General features: G+C 37.0%; 1 protein-coding gene across 1 annotated transcript in view; it reads right to left on the minus strand.

Annotated features, from left to right (window-relative positions):
* Positions 1 to 957: 957 nt before the first annotated feature.
* Positions 958 to 22,762, minus strand: part of LOC104273317 (serine/threonine-protein kinase 3-like) — a gene marked incomplete at its 3' end in the record, with an annotated part of 63,981 nt that continues 42,176 nt past the window's right edge. The window contains exons 4-7 of the mRNA XM_009868622.1: positions 21,034 to 21,171; positions 18,425 to 18,550; positions 8,533 to 8,725; positions 958 to 1,141 (exon numbers count right to left, since the gene is read on the minus strand). Of these exons, the coding sequence (XP_009866924.1) occupies positions 958 to 1,141; positions 8,533 to 8,725; positions 18,425 to 18,550; positions 21,034 to 21,171 (641 nt within the window). The remainder of the gene's footprint in view (positions 1,142 to 8,532; positions 8,726 to 18,424; positions 18,551 to 21,033; positions 21,172 to 22,762) is intronic.

A 22,762-nucleotide genomic window follows, 5' to 3' on the forward strand; every position in this document is an offset into this window, starting at 1 on the left:
TAGCAGCAACAGCTTGTACTGTGCTCTTTAACTGGCTTTACTCCAGTAGCTTAAATTTAAGAGTCAGCTTTATGTAGAAATGCAGTAAGTGAAAACTGGGAAAAAAAATCCCACACCTACAGCTGTCACCTAAAGTTAAACATAACATTTTTCTCCAAATCCAAAGTATACTTTCAAAAAGATGCCATGTGATCATATTTAGCTACTGCACTGCAGTTAAGAACATGTTTAATCTACAACAGATAACTAAATTCTTTCATTTAAACAGGTTTAAAAAGTAACAAAAGTGAAAAACAGCTATAATTATCTCTAAATAGTAATCTTTTATTTCACTTTAAGAGCAACCTATAAATTAGGAACATATTCTTTTTGTCCCTGTTATAATTTGCAACACAGGTGAAAAGAAATAAACTACATATATTTTGGAGGGGGAAAAATCCCACCTTAAAATAGACAAATGGGTCTTAGATAGAATAATTCTATGTAGAGCGATGTGCATTACTGGAATAGTAGCAACAAGCTGGCTTGTGCAAAACAGTAGGTGATTTTAACCATCTCCAAGGAGATTAATTGGCTCCAATCTAGTTTAAAGCACTTATTATTTTACTGAGATACTCAGCAAACACGACAACAATATTGCATGCCCGTAGTGATTGATTTATTAATTTACTTAAAAATAAAACTGTGTCAAATTTTAAAGTTCTTATAACACCTAAGTTATAAAGAACCAATAATGCTTTTTCATTAAAAAGTAGTTACAAAGAAGTATATTCATATTGTCACATACCACTTTTCATTAAAAAGGCCCTGCATTAAGCAAATGTACTTGATTTCAAACAGGATGAGGCATTAAAACTAGGTAATGGGATGGTGTTCTTGCATTTACATATATAAAGGGATTAACTACTTTTGGGACATGTAAAATAAACAGCACGCAAGAAAGTAAATAATAAAAACGTACTTACAAAATCAAAGTCTCCATCTTGAGGGACTTTCCAGTTATCAGGGAAAACATTTTTGGATATGTGGTAAGGTTCATGCATGTTCTGATTACAGTTTTCAGGGCTTTTATTCTTGGAATCTTGTTTATCAAAGTAGTCCATGAAAGAAGGTCTTTGAACTTGCGGTGAAGTAGCATTTCCTTAGTTGAAAGAAAAAATGAAGAAAAAAATTTAAAACTATTTAAAGATTAAAGATTTACTGCACTATAAAATAAACTCAATTTATTAATTTTCTTGGATTTTACAGAAACTAATGCAGTCAGTTGTACATAGCACAAGCCTCCACTTGTCCCCCGAGGATCTTTGGCATAAAAGCTCATAGCCGAAGAATGATATTTTTGTAGCAAGATACAATGTGGAGAAATGTTCAAGACATTTCAGAGTCGCACGCACAAATAATATTAGAAGTTACTTCATGTGATATCTATTTGTTGTTATGGAAACTGAATAACACAAGGTGCTAAGCATCCCTTCGGGTACTGAATGCCCTTAACGTCAAGGCCTGGTCCACAGGTGCTTGTATGAAAGCAAGAGAGTTCCCATCAGCTTCACCAACGGTGCAATTTAAAAAGTATTTAGAAAACGAACTTGCAAAAAATAACTGCACAAACTGCGCCTAGATACTGCTTAATTAAGTTCACTGTCAATGAGGATTCTCACAAAATTACGGGATCACACTCTACAGAAGGCTGCAAAGCACCCTGTCTCCACTGTGTAGAAACCCTGAGGAATTTTGGCATCATCTATGCAGCTGCAAAAGCTTTATGAAGCTGAGCAGAGACCAGAATGAGCTCCCATTCTATTACCCTTTTCACAAAACTAATTGTAAAAACAGAAAATAAAAATAAATCTACAACCTTAACTGACTCAAATTTGTTTTCATTTGTGGGATTTCAAAGCAAATTTGTTACTAAATAGAACAATAAACAAAACATAAGAAATGCTTTAGTAGTTCTATATAACTGTCACCCAGAAACTACATTCTGCAGAGTACTGACTCATGAAATGTGTACTTGCTATTTATCAAATACATTTCCAAGAGCAATGCATGAAACAGGATGAAAGATACAAATAACCAAGCTGGAAAAAAGCCCCAAAACTGACCCACACGTAGAACTATACTTTTTAATTATAAATATAATAAAATAATTTGGAATTTTAAATTGAACTATTGTTTTAACAAGGAAAAAGGTAAACCACTGGAAACACCTTTAGAATTTGTGTTTAACGTGTTAATGTGGACTTGCTGAACTTCTTATCTGGCCTTACTTTTGTTTTTATTAATTCACTAAGTGGCTTTTTTTCCTCTCCTCTTTGACCTCTTATTTCACCATTTCTTCACACTCCCTCTATCTAAAGATTTTAATTCATTCGAATTTTGCCGCATGATTAATAGGGGCCTATTTTTTCATTAATTCTTATTTTTGTACTGCTAGCTCTCACAGCATGTGGATTTACTTGTTCTTTCTCCTTTTTCTACATTATTCTTTTCTGCATTTTCTTTTGAATTTTTTAATGCATTCTACTGTCTTGCTCTAGGCTTTACTGCACTTGGCTCCAGTTGCTTCTTTTCAACACCACAGTGACTTCTCCCTTCCGTCTGACATGTTTTCATACACACTTTCTACTTCTCTCTTTTTCTCCCTGTTGTTTTCTTTATTCTAATTTTTTTTCTAATCTTCTTTTCTAATCCCAGATCATAGATATCTCTACTCACCATCTTTTAATTAATGACAACCAAGACCACAAGAAAACATTCATTGAACTAAACTCCCCATTGCTGACCCTTCACAATCAATCTTTTTCTTCTGCTGAGATGTTTGTACTTATGTTTCATCCCTGAGACATACTTATAAACAAGAAAATTACGAGTGTCTCTGTCAGAAACTCTAAGTTGGCCCATTAGAGGTAAGGTGGTCTCTGTCCTCTCATGTAACAGAAAATACTAAATATTTTCCAGGCATTGCTCTTAAGTTTTAGAGCTATTTATAAATATCTTATACATGTAACAAAAAACAAACCAACCCCTCAAAATTCCTTGCTATCAAATGTATATTGAGGAAAGTGGGTCAACAGGACTGAAATTACTCCAAAATGAGCAGAGTACATTTATTTTTACTTTTTGAGGACTTGTTCTATTTGCTTTGATAAATAAGAATTTAGAACTTACTTCTGATTGCAATTTAGTATACAGTTAGTTAACTCATTTGAAAGAACAAGAGCTGCTAACCTTCACTGCAAATAGAAAAACTCATACACAAACCCAGAAATTGTCTGGTTGCAAAATGAGGGGGCTTTTTGAAGGATTTATTTAAAGACTTACAAGATTTTATTTTTACAGATAATTAAATGAAAAAGAGACTCTATTTTTAGATCTCTAACTAAACTAACACAAACAAATTTAGTTACTATTTCATTGAAAATGACGTATGATGACATCTGCTAATGCGCCATGCAAACACACCTGACAGTGAACTACCATGTTTAAAGTTGCCACAGCCACCTCCTTTAGCCTTATCTTAAGCAGAAATTGTGACTGATTTTCAGGAGTGGGCGAGTTTTTCTGCTAATGGGTGCCTATTAGACAACGACCTCAGAGAATCAGAAGTCAGTCTACTTCGTTTCTGAATCAAGAGGAAGCAGAATCCACATCCCTTAGGCCAGAGCAGCTGGGAGTTTAACAAAAGATGTATCCACGACATGTTTTGACTACAGAGAGCTGCATGACAAAGTCATCAAGGAGTTTGCAGTTTTTACATCACAGCGGCTTGCGCATCCAAGTCTTCATTCAAACTCAGGCCTCATTCAGTATTTGTTTGTTTGCTTTACGACTACTTATCAGAAATAATGGCAGCTGAAGCCTTCACAGACTTTTTGAAAGACTATAAACTCAAGTTAAAATAATTTTTAATGAGGAAAAGAGTTTCCTGACCAAAACGCTGCTTTGCTTCCTGAGAATGAGACTTGTAAACTGGTTTAGTAACTTTTGTTCTGTTTTCCCATCTTTTGGAGAAAAGGCAAAAATATCCAATGACACTACTATTACAAACCCATTAGTCCATTTCAGCTGAGTTGGGCTTTATTTCTCCTTTCAGCAAAACAAAGAAAATCCATGCTAAGTCAGCCTCTTGAAGTAGAATTGCCAACATGATGTTATTCGTGAAAAAAAAATAAATAAAATCCCATTCAGAAAAGATACTACTGCTAGTGGCATAAACGAACAACTTTATTACCAATCACAGGAGAGGGTTCGAGGACTGGTATAGGCTTGGAAACATCTATCATATCTTCCTGTATATATAGGTGTAAAGCACTAGTACACCTGCACATGGCATCAGGCAAACTATCTTAGTGTAGGCACAGTAAATATGCTGGAAAAAAACTACATCTATGAAATATCAGTGTGCAGGCTACAGCATCACTGAAATCAGCCCATAATTAAGCCTCCTTTCTGAATTCCTATAGGATCTGGGTCATAAGTTGTTATAAAATACATACCAAAAGCTCTTGCCTTTCAGTTCAAAAACCAGCTGTGGTTCTGAGAGTTCTGAAGCATCACTCCAGAGCTACCCAAGCATCCACTGCCTATCACAGAGGAGACTGACTAAGAGTGCAGCACAATTTCTTACATTGCATGTACTGAAATCACTGAAAAATAATAAATAAATAAGCCAAATTCATGAATTCTTTCGAAATGTAGGTTCTACAGTGGGGTGTGTGTTCTGCTGAAATTAAGGAACCCGTAATACAGTAACAGAAGGAAGTTCAGTGTGTAAGTGCTGGAACCAAACCTCTCGGCTGAAGGATGAAACTATCACTTGCCACCAGGCTACCTCCTCCAGCTGGCTGCCTCTCCTGCACTGGTGTTACAGGTCTTAAGACAACCACTATGGGGGAGAAGAGAGGGGAAGGAAACCTGCTGTCCCAAAGATTACATTGTTCTATTTGATAAGAAAGAAGAATGTGTTTAAGAATTATACTGACTGAACCTTAAACATTTCATGTCTTATAGGGCAAAAAGAGTAATAAAACAAAAACCTTACAACTTTTCTATATTCTGTCAAATGCCACCTCATTAATTCACTGCCCTCTTCTTTTAATACATATACTACTAACAATGAACTATCTAGAAGCATCACTGAAGTTTGAAGCAACAGTTAGAAACCCAAAATAAGTCCAGATGGCAAGAAGGGGCAACTTCTTTGCCAGCCCAAAGCAGACAGAAACATAAATGTAACAGGAAAAAAAAAAGAGGGAGGGGGGTGAGTGTAAAGGAAAAGGAGAACGGAGAACACCAGAAATACTGTTGGTGCATCAGAAAGTCCTAACACTAAGCCTTGCTGAAAAGCCACAAAGGGAATGCAGGGAAGCTGGTCCGAACACAGGTCTCTGAATTGAGATATAAAAATGCTTCTACATAAAAATAAATACAAGCCAGGCAGCTGAACAAAAGTAGCACTACCATTGATCCTACTCTTTCTTGCACTCCATGTTAAACCTCCTAAAGTCAAGCTCTGTCCTCCCATCTCTCTGCATTCTTCTCTTCTTCCAGGTACGTACCACAGTCTTTGCTCTGAGCATTCACAGGCATACTAAGAAAGAAGGCATAACCGTTGTTTATTGCTAGGCTGTATATTGTATTTTGGGGTAGGATGACAGGCCTCCATTTGTTCCAAATCCCAATTTTATCTGGGCACAATTCCCTATTTGTGAAAAAAATATGGTTTTAATTATTTTCTGTCATGGCTCCCAGAGGCCTCTAAGCATGGGCACTTAAAAATAAAAACTTATTATTGTTTCTTATTTTGTCCTTGAGCAGGGAAACAAAAGGCAGAAAGAAACAAAATGTGAAACTAAACACAAGAGCAATTAAAAAAAAGTTTGACAGAAATATTCAGTGTCTCTAGGAAGGAAATGAAATCCCTCCTCCCTAGTTCACTAAGTCTATTTCTCAAAGCTTCTTCCTTGCAGTGTTCTACTATTCAGAAGTATCAAAAGAGCTCTTTTAAACGACTTGTTCTGACAATCAAACATCTAGAAAGCTCTCACCTTGCCTGTGAAGGTATACTGGAAAAAGCAATCAATCTCCAAAATCTTGTGTCTCTGTCAAGCACTGTCCTGGTTTGAGCTAAACAAAAATAATTCTGTTTAGTGATTTTTACTTTCCACTTCAGCCTCTTCTCAAGAGGCTGCACGTTCTGAAGTCAGCAGCATGGTTTTTGCAGACAGTGTGTGCTACTGGCAGTGGTAACACCTGATGTTTACAGTTACTGCCTGGGACTTGGAGGCAGAAAGGCTCTTGCTGACACTTATTCCTGTAGTGACCAAGGCCACTGCTGGCTCTTGTGTGCCACGCTGGGGGTGCCGGGTAGTAAGAGGGGTCACAAGGAAGTAAAAGGTTGCACCTCTGGGGGGTAATAGACAGGACGGGTGACCAACAAGAGTATTCCATCCCATATATGTCATATTTAGTACAAACTGAGTGATCACGAGAGTTTTATTCTCTTTCTCTTTCTGCAATGGCCGGCTTCCCGGCAGGACTCCACCCAATCTCCTGCTTTTGATCCGCATCCTGAGTTCCTGAATCCAGCTCCTGCCGCCGCTGAGCCTCGGGCTTCCCTGGTGCTCCCAGCTCTGCAACATCAGGGGGATTGCCCTCGGGGGTGAGTCAGGTTTGATATCAGGCTTGTATATAGTTCTTTATTTTTAACATTTCACTATTATTTCCATTATTGTTTCATTAAAGCTGTTTTTTTTTTTCTAACCTGTAAAGTCTCTCTGTCTCATTCCCTTTTCATTCCTGTTTTTGGGGGGAAAAGGAGGTTAGTCTGTGTTTTAGTGGCCAGCCCAGCCCTAACCAATGACAAGCACAAAGAAGCAAAAGATCTGTGTTTGCCCCTTCGGGAAAGCAAAGATTTGTGCGTCCCTTCCTGGTGACATTTATTTAGGACACTTGCTGTTGCTCCTGTCTCAGCCAATAGCACATGAATCACAGAAGCAGAGGAGGACCAGCTATGATGGACATTTTTTATTTTCAGCTGAGAGATGTGGAGGTCCTATTCTTGAATTATCTCTAGTTTTTAATCAATGAGTCTCTAATGGAAAATACAAGAAAGTTCAGTGAGTAAGTGCTGGAACCAAACCTGTTGCCTGCCAGCTGAAGGAAGAAATGATCATTTGCCATCAGGCTACCTCAGGTTTGCTGGCTTTGCTTCGCTGGGGTTACAGGTCTCAAGAGAGTCACCAATGGGGGGAGGGAGGGGAAAGAAACCTGCTGTCCTAAAGATAATATATTCTTTTTTGACAAGAAGGAAGAACATGTTGAAGAATCATACTGACTAAATGCCAAGGTGAAGAAAGGTAATTCCCTTTCTAACTACAGATTACTTCTGTAATAAATGAAAAATTGAAAATAACAGTACACTTCAAAAACAATGTCTCCAGCAACAAGGTAAACAAATAGGACATGGAGAAGAGAAAAATCAACAAAACTCATTCTTTCCAATTTGCTGTACATTAAACGACAAAGAAAACATTTGTGCCTTCAACTAATTTTGTACCAATTACATCAGGTGTATATGTGTGACCACAAATGTAAATTTATGTTTGCTATAAAGTTATTGATTTAGCACCAGTTTCCTCTCCTGAAACATTAGCTTTAATATACTAACACCTCGCCCCAAACAATTGCCTGGAGTTAAACATTACGTTCTGCCTCATGAAATCAGGCACCTACAGCTCGAGTTGGATTCACCTACTGATGCTGCCCACTCAGGCAAATAATTCTGTTACATTCAGTGGGCCTTATTCTGCAGAAGTCTGCAGCCAAATAATCAGCACATCACCATCTAAGTATACCAGTTAACTATTTAACAAACATGTATTTAGGCATATTTCGGGTTAATTTATGATTTTACACTTTAAATAATTTATTTTTTTCCTCTGTAACATACTCTCTTCACAGGCTGCTGAAGTAAATTTGGACTTTTTACTTAGGTTTCAACAATCTTTTCATCACCTTAAACCAAGCATTACTGCATTACACTCTGACAACTCACTCAAATAAAAACTAACAAAATAAAAAACTGTTAATTGATCATGAGTTCCAGAATAATTCTGCAGCAATATGTGTATGGTTGCTGAACCCAGAGAGTCACGGGGAGTTCCCAGGACCACTGACACTGAAGCAGTAGCTTCTTACATCATCACATCAATTCAGTTTAGTTCCAAGGAACCAGTCCAAACGTGTGCAGAACAGGAGGCAAAAAAGCAAGAGACAAGCAGTAGAAGGAAAAATTCACAGAGGCCTAATTTTAGAGCAGAGCACCAAAACCAGGCTTCTGCTTTGTATCTCCCACTATAGCCACCTTTTTCTCCACAAAATATACAGAGTACTTAGAAACACAAATATCCTTCTCCCCGTTTTAACCACAGAACTTGACACTTAAAAGCCCCTGACACAATGTGGTCATGCAGTATGAGAAAACACATTACATTATTAGAACAAAAGGAAAGTAAATTAACAACATACTTTTCATGGTCCCATCTTCTTCTTCATCGTCATCGCTATTTATTACCATGGTCCCCAAGTCTGATTCTAGCATAGTACTGTTGTGTTCAATCATTGTCTGAGCACCTTCACTCATTGTGCTTGTGGCCCTCATGGTACCAGCACTCTCTGAACTGGTCTTCACCATGGTATGGGAGTCCAACTCATCTTCATCCTGTGGAGAAATATTTGCCAGAATGCATCAGATCATTAAAAAACAAACAAACAAAAAAAGTTAAGACACTATCATTTATATGCCTATTCATCACTTTTATATCTTCAAGTGACCTAAATATACTGCTAGATTTCCAGGTTTAAAACTTTAAAAGAAAGCACAAAATAAAAAATGTTGCATTTAAAGAAAAAACAAAAACTTTCTTCTTTTTCACAGACATATGATAGGGTGAGTATAAGGGAAATGTGGTACATACACCCACTTCACATCACCGTCCACCGACCCACTATGCTACCCAGGGTTCCAAAATTTGTACCACAATTTGTAGGAAGTGATTTGGTTGTTTTGCAATAGACTATTATCAAGCAGACTCCCACTGAAGGTAGCTGTTAAAACATCCTCCGAAATAGTTTTGGAAGTCCACCTTCAAAACAGAAAACCAGCTCAGCTTATTTCAAGTATTTAGTTCTCTTTAAAAACCTCTGTCACAAAAGTGAGCAAAATAACTTCTTGATACAATGTAGAAAAACATCTGCAGAGCACATACTTAACCACTAAGTAGGCAGGGGAGCTAGTATCATTAAGAGACAAGGCAGCATTTTAAATCAATGGCAATAATGGGCCAGGAAGAGAGAACTAATAGAAATCCAGTTAATAAATTCACATGGAATATCAGTATTTGAAAACAATAATGGGAAATCCCACTGATTTCCAAAATCTGATATAGATTATGTACATGACATCATAGCATTTCAGGAATAATGCAACAGATTATATACATTTTCTACACAAGTAGAATCTATTACCAAGGGAAAAGAAAATGAAAGAAGTTAATATCCATCACTGTGAAGTCATTCTATAACAGATTTTTAAATTTTAAATAGAAATGCTACTTTCACAAGTTTTATAACCATATAACCATATATTCATGCATTTCCTCTGTTGTGTCAAAACTTCACTCTAATTCATCTACAAATGGATTCTATCCCTGGTTGGCAAAATATTGTAGCTTCACGGCTTGGAAAGTCTCATACAACACTTTCATTTTTCATCTGCCTAATACAAATAACATGCTTCTTGTTTTATCTAACATTAAAACAAGACTTCACCCACGAAAATTTCCACCTAAGCTTCAAGCCCCTACAAGGTGGGACACTTCTTATTTTTTTACTGAATTTGTTCCTTTCCTTTCCCGTTATTCTCTGAAGCAGCAGATAACTAATCTCTAGTGCAGACAGACACGCCCGAGCCACCTACATTGCCTGAGTACCCGCTTCTCTAACAGTTGGTCTATGCAGATACAGTTAGTAGCAATGCCAGTACGCCAGCTCCCAAATATCATTTTATTACATCTCAAAGAAGAGACACAAAAAAAGATCTAATTTTGATTCAGAGAGTCTGGCTAACAGCAAAACATACTGAAATCAGGATACAGACCTAAATCTGTGATTAAAATTTCAAACATCAAACGAATTTTTATTTTCCAGATCCTAATTTGTGAAAACACAGAAGTTCTTCATTTGCATTCTTTCTGGGTTTTTCGTTGCATTCTAAACCACTGTATTTCATACTCTACCCTTAAAAAAATGTATGATATTCCCAAAGGTACAGGTAGTTCACAGCTACAGCACCAGAGGACTGTGCCAGTAAAAAGGAGAACATTTTGGTACTGCTCCACCTGGTGGCAACTTTAATTTTCTTTACTCCCTCTCCAACCCCCGCAACGATCTTGCTAACCCCAGTGTTTTCTACAAGTTAAATTTTTTGCTTTCTAATAAGGGTAAGTCAGTAAGTAAAGTCAAAAAGTGTCTTTTCGCATTACATTTTTAAAGTGCCAGAACAATTATTATTTCTGAGTGCTTCTTTCAGCACTGCAACAAAATGCAAAACTGACTCACAACATCCTGCTGTTTCTCCCCCCAAGCATTGCAAATGTGGTATCTCTAACATACACGCAGGCAAATCTCCAAGCTTAAGGCACAGTTATATCTGATGTACAGATTTGCTTGACTAATATAAATATCCACTTGTAGTGTATATGATCCTAAACTTACTAAAACCGAAATTGGAAATCAAACATTTTCCTGAAGCTTAAAAGTTTTGTTCTAGAAGTTAGTGAAAAAAGTGGTATCTAACAACAGGAACAAGTACGGAGTCCTAAGTGACCACATTCATATCTGTTGCTTCATTTTTAAAAAAATATATATATTTCTTCATTCAAATCAAGGATCTGGATTTGTTGCAAAGAATAGCATCTCATTTCCCAGTCTAAGAGCGTCAAAAGCCTTTATCTTACTATTGTCCCTCAGAAAAGAGAACCGTTACCATCTAGTACGTGGAAGACTAAGGATCACAAAAGTCCACCTCAGCACCAACAGAACAGTTGTCCCAAAAAGGGAAGCACAGGACAATTTTGATCAATAGTGTTTTCCCTAAATCAGGAATGATGTACTGAGAGAGCACTATAAAACATTTTTAGGGCCTGTGCATGTCCCAGAATAACTAATTTTGTGGGTAAGGCAGATTGCTTCCAGAACTACTATTCCAGTATTTCTCAAAAATATGACATTTATCTAATGCAGCAGGCTACACTGGATCTGAAAAAGTAACTTTATAAAAATATCCAGTGGATCCAAATTATGTAAGTGCACATTTACATGAGAGATGAAAGTGATTCTTTCATACAAATTGTGATTCATGCTTTACAGTTTGTAAATACCAATGTAGAATTTCTGATCTGTTGTTAAAAAAGGTAAACTCACTGATTAAATAAAAACAAACAAAATCTCAAATTTTAACCAGGAAAAAAATACAAAGTATTAAAGCTGAAGTGTCATGTTCTCACACTGTTTATGAAAACAGCTCCAAGAATCAAGCAACAAAAACAGTTAACTCTGGAATTAAACTGTCTGCTGTACTCTTGTGTAGAAGTAATAAGCACCAAACTTGTATGTGACGGGAGGTTCTGATACACCATTATACTGCAACAGAAAGAGCACACAAATGAAAACTCTAATACTGATCACTTGAAATGCTACAGAAACGATAATAAACTACAGAACCTCTGAAAAACTTTAGAATGTAAAGCACAAGTAAAACATTGCCAATACCCTGTAGCCCTACAGGATTAACTCTTTCGATCTCCTTTTTTACCAAAATAAGTCAGAAGAGTAACAAAACCAATCTTTAAAGGAGAAAAATGAAATCACAGAGACTTGATTATTAGGACTGCAAATTCAAAAAGACTTCAGAGGAAATTCTAAGATAAAAGATCTCACCATCACACAAGAAGTTTTCTCATACCTGAGTCTACATTGTGATAGAAGCAAATGACTCGATGTGATAAAGGTTAATGGATATTTCTTTTGCATTTTTAACATTCATATGGAAAAAAAGGGATGAAGACTGATAAAGAAAAAACTAAACAAGCAAATACGGCAGCAGGCCTTTAAAATCTCTTTACCTATGGTTTGTGCATGCAAAAAGAACACTAGAGGGCACCAAAGACAGCTAACTAGGCTGCAGGACATTAAAGGAAGATTTACATGCTGGCAAAATTTAGTATCCTGTAAAATAATTTCATTTACTATTAAACACCTCATCATCACCTTTGAAAACTGTGACTGCAGTCACAGCTATCTTTCTGTAAAAGCACTGTAGTAGCTATAAAAACACATAACACAGTTTTGTGAAGACCAAGGATTTTGTAAAAGTTTCTAACGTGTATAAAGTCCGACTATAACCTGAGTATACACTTCACACTGAGCACATATTTAAGTTTCAACCCATCGGCAAAATAGGTGAAGTCTTAACTTTCCACACACACTTCAAACCTATCAAATTCAACAGACATATGCCACACAAGAGTGTTTAAGCTTGTTTTCTACCTCCTCCTAGTTGATAAACCTAGTAATAGTGACTTGCTCTGCACACAATTACCTCCCTATGTTTACTCTTCCTATAATCAGTTTCTGGTTTTAAATTGCTGTGGATTTTAACAATATGCTCTCAGAAAGCTGTTTGTGCCCCTTGGGTAGCTATATTTCATTCAACAAAGTCATCTTTATATATTTCTAACTTCAGGACACTTAGAGTTGATGGAAAATTTAATTAGCACGCATGTCAACGTTCATGGCATGTCAAAGGAAAAATGCTACGATAACAGCTTTAACACTGTCATGCAAAGTTACATATATATATTGACAAATATATATCACATACAATCACAAGAAAGTAAATATAAAAACGTTCAGAAAAAATGCAGCCCCGTCAGATTTAAAACTCAAATGATTCACTAGTCATTTAACTAAGTATTGTGAACATATAAAGGAATAATTATAGCTATTATTTCTTAAGGTCTCAAAAGATAGATGTCAACTTCTCACAATTAATATATAATTAACCAAAGAAACTTCTGTATGAATGAATAAATAAGCCTACTTATAGGAATAATTGATTATTGACAGTTGGCTAAGCTGTTGATAGCTGTCAAATACTAAGTGTCTAAGAAAAACAAAAAGTGGAGTACTGAAGTAGTAATTCCTTGTTTGAGTATTCTAAAATAATTAGGCATTCCTCACATAATAGACATTAAAATGTAAAAGAAAACATACAGTAAGAGCTGCTTGTTAGCTCATTCCTTTAAAGATCCACAGAAATAAATATTTAGACATGTTTCCTGCAAGCTGCCAGGCAACGAGTTACTTTACATTCCCCTAATACAGCTGCCCAGCCTCAGCATCCAATTCACATCACACTTCAAAAAATGCATGAGAGAAGAGATTGGTCATGTTTAGCAATGCCTAAACTAACATTTAAACTTTGATATTGGGATTAACCTTCTGTAGAATACACCACTTGCAATTTTTGCTTAATTAAAAAAATCTGTACAATTACCTCAGCACCTATCAAAACATGTCAGTTTGTCAGAAGGCATTCTCATCACATGAGCAGCTCTCATAATAGGCATAAAATCAATTCAGAGCACACTATTTGTAATGATATTTTATCTCTCTGGAAGGATACAGAAGACAGGAAGACTGTATTCAACCTGGCCATTTCGTAACAGCTGTATAACACATAGTTTCCAACAGCAAAAAATATTTGCGTTACAACTGACAACTTCCCACACTGCAGCATGTTCACAGACAGCAGTTAAAATGAAAAATCAGAATCAATGTTACAGATATGGCTCTTCCTCCCTTGAAGCAAAATAACCTGAATTGATGCTGAACATTAAGTACATAACTGTGAAATAGTTGCATCTGATTAGTTCTCCAAACCCACCTACACCTCTCCGTTCTACTGTCAGGTCGTAAGTCACCTAATAACTTGAATGCCCATTACAATACAAATATTGCTTTAGGAGGGAATAAAAACTATAAAAATTTATTAAAATGTCACTGTTAGGGTTAAATCCAGTTTCCTCACAAAAGGAACATCACAGTTAAAACATTTTACACCTTTCTTCTTGACAGGTCCCAAAACATGTACCACTGCACAGTAAGCACAACTGCTGATACTTTAAATAGGAAATTCTTGGGGGTTTAGATCAACAAATTCAAGTCTCCGATAGGTTAACTGAAACCATCCTTTTGTAATAGTATATGAACTCAATTCACTGCCCATGAGAGACGTTTAACATTGATAGACTCTACTTAACACTAACATCAATATTTGCTCTTGGTTTTAGGTGTTATTAGATATGTGTTTCTCCAGGTCTCAGTCTGCCTTTGCACATCTACGGTGAAGACTTCAGAGCAATATCATTAGAAAAAAAAAAAAAACACGTTTTTAAGATGTTACTTTCCAAAAATTACGTGCTCGTTGGTCCAGTCACACAAGTAGCGTTCCTCAGGGCTCAGTGTTGGAGTCAGTTCTGTTTAGTATCTTTATCAATGACCTGGATGAGAGCATCGCGTGCACCCTCAGCAAGTCTGTGAACAACCAAAGCTGGGAGGGAGTGTTGATCTGCTTGATGGTAGGAAGACTCTGCAGAGGATCCTGGACAGGCGGGATCAATGGGTCAAGTTCAGTTGTAGGAGGTTCAACAAGGCCAAGTGCCAGGTCCTACACCTGGCACACAACAGCCCCATGCAACGCTACAGACTTGGGGATGCAGGGCTGGAAAGCTGCCTGGTGGAAAAAGATCTGGGGGTGTTGGTAGACAGCCAGCTGGACACGAGCCCGCAGTGTGCTTAGGTGGCCAAGAAGGCATCCTGGCCTGAATCAGAAACAGTGTGGCCAGCATGAGTAGGGAAGCCATCGGTCCCCGGTGTTGGGCACTGGTGAGGGTACAGCTCAAATCCTGTGCTCAGTTTTGCACCCCTCACTCCAAGAAAACCATTTTGGTGCTGGAGTGTGCCCAAAGAAGAGCAATGAAGCTGGTGAAGGGTCAAGAGCACAAGTCTTATGAGGAGCAGCTAAGAGAACCGGGCTTGTTCAGCTGGGAGAAAAGGAAGCTCAGGGAAGACCTTATCACTCTCTACAATCACCTGAAAGGAGGTTGGGATCAGTCTGTTCAACCAAGTAACAAGTGACAGGGCAAGAAGAAAGGGCCTCAAGTGGTACCAAGGGAGGTTTAGATTGGATATTAGGAAAAATTTCTTCACTGGAAATTTCTTCACTTTCAGCACTGGAACAGGCTGCCCAGGGAAGCGGTTGAGTCATCATCCCTGGAGGTATTTAAAAGATGTGTAGATAAGGTGCTTAGGGACATGGTTTAGTGGTCTTTCCAATCTAAACAACTCAAGATTTCCAAACTCTTTTCACTTGAGGCTTATCGAGCAACACAAAGTTATTAAAGGCATATATTTAGTGATAGCAAAAGTCATATTTTCTACCAAATATCACATTAACAGTTTTAACAAAAGTAAAAAAATTCATCCTAATTACATGGCATTTCAGATTATTTTTTAGAATCCTAAAAACTTATGAAAACTTAGAGAATTAAAAGACGTCAACAGCATAAAAGAACATAAAAATATTTTTTGCTCTTGATATATCACAAATATCACATACTTAACAAAAGTAAAAAAATTCATCCTAATTACATGGCATTTCAGATTATTTTTTAGAATCCTAAAAACTTATGAAAACTTAGAGAATTAAAAGACGTCAACAGCATAAAAGAACATAAAAATATTTTTCAAAATAGAATAAGAATACCTTTTTTCTTAATCTTTTTATAACAGCAGTTTCTAAAGTTTAACTCTTCCATATAAACCTTACAGCAAAAAATACCTGGACACCCTCTTGTCCATTTCTGCAATATTAAATACTCAGTGACTTATACTCTTCCTTCGACACAGCTGATGGAGCTAAAGAGAAATAAGGCACAAAACTTCTCCAGAAAAATCTCCAGGAGTAGTGAAATATAGCCATTCATGACTGGGATAAAAATGATGAAATTATCACACAGACAAGCACCACTTCCCAATTTGCCAGCAGTACCCTTTTGTTTACTCCACTTACAAGTGGCATATCTTCTTATTATCCTTGCACGTGGTCTTTCTCTGTATTTGCAACTTCCTCCAAGCTCAAAGAGATCTATTCCTTCCTCTAGTGAAGTTTACAAGAACGACACAAACTATTTTTTAAAAATATCCATTTTCTCTGCCATGAGCAAAGCTGGCCTTTGCTGGAAAACTACAGTTAAACTCTCAATCATCTTCCCATGGTATTGCAGACACATCCTCTGAATTACTGTCGCTTCAAACACACACATAGGTCCTGTAGCAAATATAAGACAGCCTGACTGACTTAAGCCCACAGTAAATTTGACTACACGCTATTTGTGTAGCCCAGTCTACTGCCAGACCTTTCCCACATGGCCATAGGGGACTGGCCGTTGGCGGTCATGCTTGAGTAGGGGGGTTCACCTCCAGATAACCTCCAGAGGTCTCTTCCAACCGCAGCCTTTCTGTGATTCTGTTCTCTCAGTCCTACCAACCAAAGATACTTGTTATTTTCAGATTTGAGGCATATATATATTTTTTTTTACACTTAGTGACAAGCAGAATCTTCCTATCTTTTCAACTCATAACCAGCTCCCTGACTGCACCACAAACACACACAGCAAAACTCCCATCTACCGCAACGGTAAAACAACTGACAGATTCCCGTCCCAATCCTGGATTTGAGGCTCCCTCATATTAAATACTGGATAATTGGAGAGGGTGAGGGAGAAGGGGAGTGAGGACAAGGAAAGTGCAATGTTACATTCTGACTTCTGTACCCCTGGAAGAAGCATGAGGAGTTGCTAAATGCAGCTGAGGTGTACCAAATAACGGTTGCACCGTTCCACCCAGTAGTAGGAAAGGGAAGGTGTGCACCACATAGTGAACTGGCAATTTGATTCCCCATCTGAACCTCAGGCTAAGTAATCAGATGTCATACCTAATTTTGGGTTAATGCAAAAGACATCAACAACGCCTGAGTGTTTGAGGTCTGCAGTTCAGGAGGCAATAGTAGGGAGGAAAGCATGCCAGTGAAGACATTTAAGGTTTTATGTTGTTAATAAATCAGTCTCTTCAGAGATCAACTATTCAATATATCAAGTCACAAACATCAACTCTGCAAGTGAAGTCACATATCTCCACATACACAACATTTCCTAATGTAAAAAAAACAATCCCAACCTTCCCTGCCTGTTTTATTACTGACTAAGCAAATAGAATTCAGAGTAAACCATCTTTATAAACACAAGCTATCAATACTCTCAGAATGGAAAGATATCCATCAAACAAAAGACCATATTGTCTGTTAGGATGCAAAACACTCCACAGAATCAGCTTGAAAAGTATTCCTGTACATAGATCATCATCTAACACTCTTAACATGTAACAAGGACTCTACAATTCGGGTTAGGGCAGACTGCATTAGTGCACTGCTCTCTTCTGTTTGCTCAAAGCTGTGAGATTTCTACTGACATTCCAGTCTCCCATCTTCTCTGTTATTTCTGAATGACCTTGGTTCTCATTGTATGTGTGGCAATACACTTCTTTGAAGCACATACTGCTGCATTGCACAAGACTGCCCTAAAATAAATTGCATAGGGAGAGTAATAATGCCAGAAGCACTGACTTACTCCTAACATTGCCAAACAATTCTAAATGCAACCTATTCATCACACGACCTGTCCCTCTCCTCAAACATATGCTGTCAAAGCCATCTGAAGAATGAAATGCTGCCACCATTTTCACTTTATAGGCACAACTTGATTCAAAGCATATTGTAAGCACTACTTACTGTGCATCATAACTAACTACGCTGTGTATGAAACTTTAAAAGAAAAGAAGAAAAACTCAAAGAAAAAAAAAGCTACTAAAGTGCCCTGAACTGAAAATAAAACCACTTGTCTAGAAGCCCACATGTGAAAGTGGAACCTTAACAGTTTTGGCATGTTTGGGTTTTTTATGTTAGTCTGAATAGCTGAAGTTGACATGGTTTCTTTTCCCACCTCCTAAAAAAACTTTTTACTGGGACATCTCATGGAATGGTGCTGAAAGCTGGCTCATATGGCATTACTCACAGCAGCATTACTCATCATAAATAAGAGTGGACTACTTAGTCCTCCTAGGCTGAAAAACACGTAGAAACCTGGTAAAGAAAAGTATTTGAACACAAGTACAAGAAGTAGGGGGAAAACAGAAACTTATCTGTACGTACAGATAGCTATAGTAAAAAAAAAGTACACACCGAATTTTCTTCTTCCTCTTCTAGTTCTCTCTGCTGTTCCTCATGTCGCTTTGCTTTAATCTCCATAGCTTCAGTGATCAGGTCCCTTAAAATTGAAACTGGCTTGGCATTCTTAATAAATGTATGCTAGAAAAAAAAGCATTAAATTATGTAACATCATTACCATAGTTACACTTCAGATGCAATTACAAGTATCAGTTGACATCACAGATTTCATTGATAAAAAGTATTTCACATTACAGAATAATTAAAAGTCTACACTAACACAACATACAATATCTCTTAGCTGCTTCATAACTAAAATTTTACTTTAACTATTTTCATAACAGCAAGTCTTGGGAAATATAATCACATAACAATTGGTTTATAGTTAAGGATATAATTTTCCAAAGGAAATGTCCAGTAAGTAGTAAATAAATAGTGGTGATTGTCTGACATTAGAAAACAAACTTTTTCAGATATTCAGTTACAGAATTTAATTAATCTTAACAAACTGACAGCATAAATTAGTGGCTCTAGGCAGAGCAAATCTAGCTGCCTCCTTCAACAAAATTTTACTTTATATGTCATAAAACATTCCTTGATCTATGATGCTGAAATGTGAAACAAGCAAAACAATATCCTAGTTTTAGCAGGAAGATTAATTTTTAATTCAAGGCCATTTAAAAAAATCACTTCTTCCTTTAAGACAATATGTGCACAATACAATTTACTGTCATTTTGCTTTCTGGTAAACACCTAGTAAACATCTGTTAGAAAAATTCTGATTTTTGCATCATTATATGCAAACACAAATGAGGCAAAACATAACTCTAAACACCTCAGAAATACATTATCTAATATTTAAAAATTGTCCAATGAAGAATATACTTTATGAAGCCTAGTATCCTGCACCTATTAGCTGTCTTCTCCCGTGATATATTCACTCAATTACTCTCCTTTTTCTTCCGTGGTCTTTCCCCACAAGCAGTACTTTGATTCCCACTCACACACCCCTGCAGCACCTCCAGCTCCATCGCACACGCTCCAAACTCCAGGTGGGGGAAGAGGCAACACAAACTCACACTGGACATAGTATGTTTTTTTCCTGGCCAGTAAGCACATGGAAAGAGGAACAGAAGCACTTTTTTCCCCCCTCCTTTTCTTACTTGCACACACCAATGTAAGTCCCTTCTATCCAGCTGCTGGTATTCACCTAACTGTATGAACTTCGGATCTTTAAGGCCTCAAGTACTGACTCATACATCATACAAAAACCTGTAACTTTCAGTCTTTACTCTCGTTGCAGTCTACATTTTGGTGTCATCGCAGTGTGAAAATATTCATAACATGACTTAGGAATTTGATGATCTATTACTGCAAACCAGTTTGCAAAATTTTTGTTCTCATAGTGGAGTTCACTGGAATTTAAATTTTAAAAAAGTCTACTGCTAGTTAGAGACACAATAAATCTAGCATGAACATCCTACAGATGAAATTTCAGAGGATCAGATTCTTAGGGAGATTGAATTAAAAAAAAAATTAAGAATAATATCTACCAATAGCAATGAGAAATATAAAAGAACACTGAGTTATCCAAAAGTTTAATTAATTAGGAATTAGGAAAGTAAAACAAGCAACGCACTTAGCAAATGTTGCACTTCTGTCTCATTACCAAAGCAAGTTTATTTACAGGAAATCTTAGATTTCATTTCAATCATCATAGAACATACTATAATTTTTCTAGAAATCCCACACACTCCCCATCCACTACCTTTGTTCTTTTTTCTTTTTTTCCATAGTTACTTGCAGGCTTATTATGACAGCCCTGAAGGCAGTGGATAACCCAAATACGGGGTCAAAGGAGAAGAATTTGTGTTTTCTCTTTCCTCCATGCACTAAAATGTAAGGCCCCTGTAAATCACATCCCTTTCTCAAAGACTAAATCTTTCTTGATCGATCAGTCCTTCCTGATGGGTTTTTGTAGTTCTTTGACACTTCTCTGTTTTACTTCTATCTCAGCACCAAAACTAATGCAACTGTTAAATTTTTGCAGCCACTAGAAGTTGAGGTCAGCAACAGCGTGGCATGCCCTGGCCTGGCTCCGTAGGTCCACACCCCCGACTATGGCTCCAATTTAGAAGTGCCCACTTGATAAAACTCAGTCCAAGAACAAACTCCTTATAGCATCCATCCGCATCAGACCCTTCCAGGACACAGAGCAACCTGTCTGCTTCATTTGACCTGACCAGAAGGAAAGACCGTATATCCACCATGGGTGGTCCACATGGAGGGGTAAACTGGGCTCTCCCTTCCCTTACTCAACACTTGCCTAAATCCCAAGATCTATTGAGGACCTCTAACCACAAAGTGCAGATCCAATTTTAATAGCAAGAACCAGTCCTAACTATATGAAGTGCAATTAATCTTTAGAAGCAGCAAAGGAGAAATAAATTGGGGGTAGAGAAAGAGGAGCTGCCAGAGGAAAGACCACAAAGTGGAAAAGAAGTAGGGGCATGATGATAGTTAAAATGAGATTTGCCCTTAGAAATTTTCACAACAGTTCTGCTTTGAGACTAGAAAAAAGAAAGTCATAAAACTTGCATTTCCTCAGTAACTTAAATACTGACCTGTAGCAGCTGTGTTGCTGTAGCTCTTTGTTCAGGATTTTTCACTAAGCATTTCTTCACAAAATCTGTGAATTCATCAGACCAGAGCTCTGGCTTCCGGAAGGTTGGAGGGGGATTTGTAGGAATCATAAAGATAGCCTAGATAAAAATCAAACAACAATAGCTAGTTTAAACAAAACACATCATCACAGCATTGAAGCCAAGTAAATAAATTGCTTTATCCACCCTTCTTATCAGGCTAAGAATCTGGAAGACAAATTTTAAGTAAGCTAGGATTTCCACTCAGATCAAGATTCGGGAAGTAAATCCATCTGCTACTAATGTAGATATTTCCCATTAGATTTTCTCCATTTAAACTGTACCCCTTTGAGCACATCACTTGTTATTTTATCTATTGCTGTTTATCAATCTTGAGAGATGATTTTATTCCTTTGGAAATTCTTAGCAGAAATAACAGTACTGCTTGTTTAAACAGACACACAGAAATTTGCTGTGGAAAGCCACGTTCACCTTCTCTCTTAGTTGTATTTAGTTTTACAGAAAACTTGCTTAGGTGATTTGGTAGAAGTACTATTTCTTTTTGCTTTTGTAATCGTTCAGATGCAGTTTTAAAACTTGTTTCTCCTTGTAAGATCTAGAAACATATGCTAAAAGACCTAAGACAACACTAAAAGATGACAAAAATAAAATGACCAAGTACTTGTCTACTAGCAGTGAGAATTTACTTGAAATTGAAAAGGCAGTAGTTTTACCTATATAACAGAAATTTCACACTGTTGAGAACCACATCCATGCAGATTTTTCAACTAGGGAAAAAAGATCCATGCAACATAAAAAAAGTTTGTTTTACTTAAGATGATACATATTGCGTCATTTCCTTTATGATTTTTTCCAGGTTTTCCTCTGATTATAGATTTATACTTGCAGGGGATTAAAAAAAAAAAGGCAGTACAATTCTGAGAGACTACTGTAAAATAATAGGAAATTTTGAACTTCATGTGTAATATCTCAAATGCATTCAGTATCAAATTGTCTGAGATTTACATATGACAGCAGCACGCTACTGACAGAAATAAACTATTATTTTCTTCTAAAATCAGGTTTAATTCAATCCCATTTTCCACAGTGAAAAGGAGCATAAGTTCTTCATTTTTCTACAAGCATAGGCAGAAATACATATTCAGAAAAGGGGAAAAAATTGAAATGAGAGATTATGCACATTGTTAACATAGTAGAGGCACCCAAAGCTTCAGACTGTTTTAGAAGCATGGGGAGAAGGAAGAGGGAACCTTCCTGACACGGTATCCATAACTTCTTCAGAAGTCTCAGTGGCCTTGCAAGTTAGTCTAACTTGTCAAAGCCTCATTCTAAAATTCTTCTTATACACTGAAGAAAAGTAGAACACATGCAAAATGATGCAAAAACTTTCCTTACTGCAATATTAAAGAAAAATTGTTTCACTATTGAGTAGTTTGCTTTAATTCACCTAAAACACTGACAATATTCATTATCTGCCTAATACAGGAATTACAAGACCTGGGCATTTTGTTTAATGAAGATGTATGCTACGATAGCTTTATGTTCTCAGCGGGCAACCATGCAAAACTAGTATATGAACTGAGATAGGAAACGTGGCACTCTATCACCCTGTAATTGGCCTACTTTGCTTGTGATAAAAGATTGTCAGTCCAAGTGAAGTGCTTCAGGCATAAAGCAGTGTCTTAACAAA

Source organism: Apaloderma vittatum, unplaced genomic scaffold, assembly GCF_000703405.1.
Source record: "Apaloderma vittatum isolate BGI_N311 unplaced genomic scaffold, ASM70340v1 scaffold454, whole genome shotgun sequence".
Lineage (NCBI taxonomy): Eukaryota > Metazoa > Chordata > Aves > Trogoniformes > Trogonidae > Apaloderma > Apaloderma vittatum.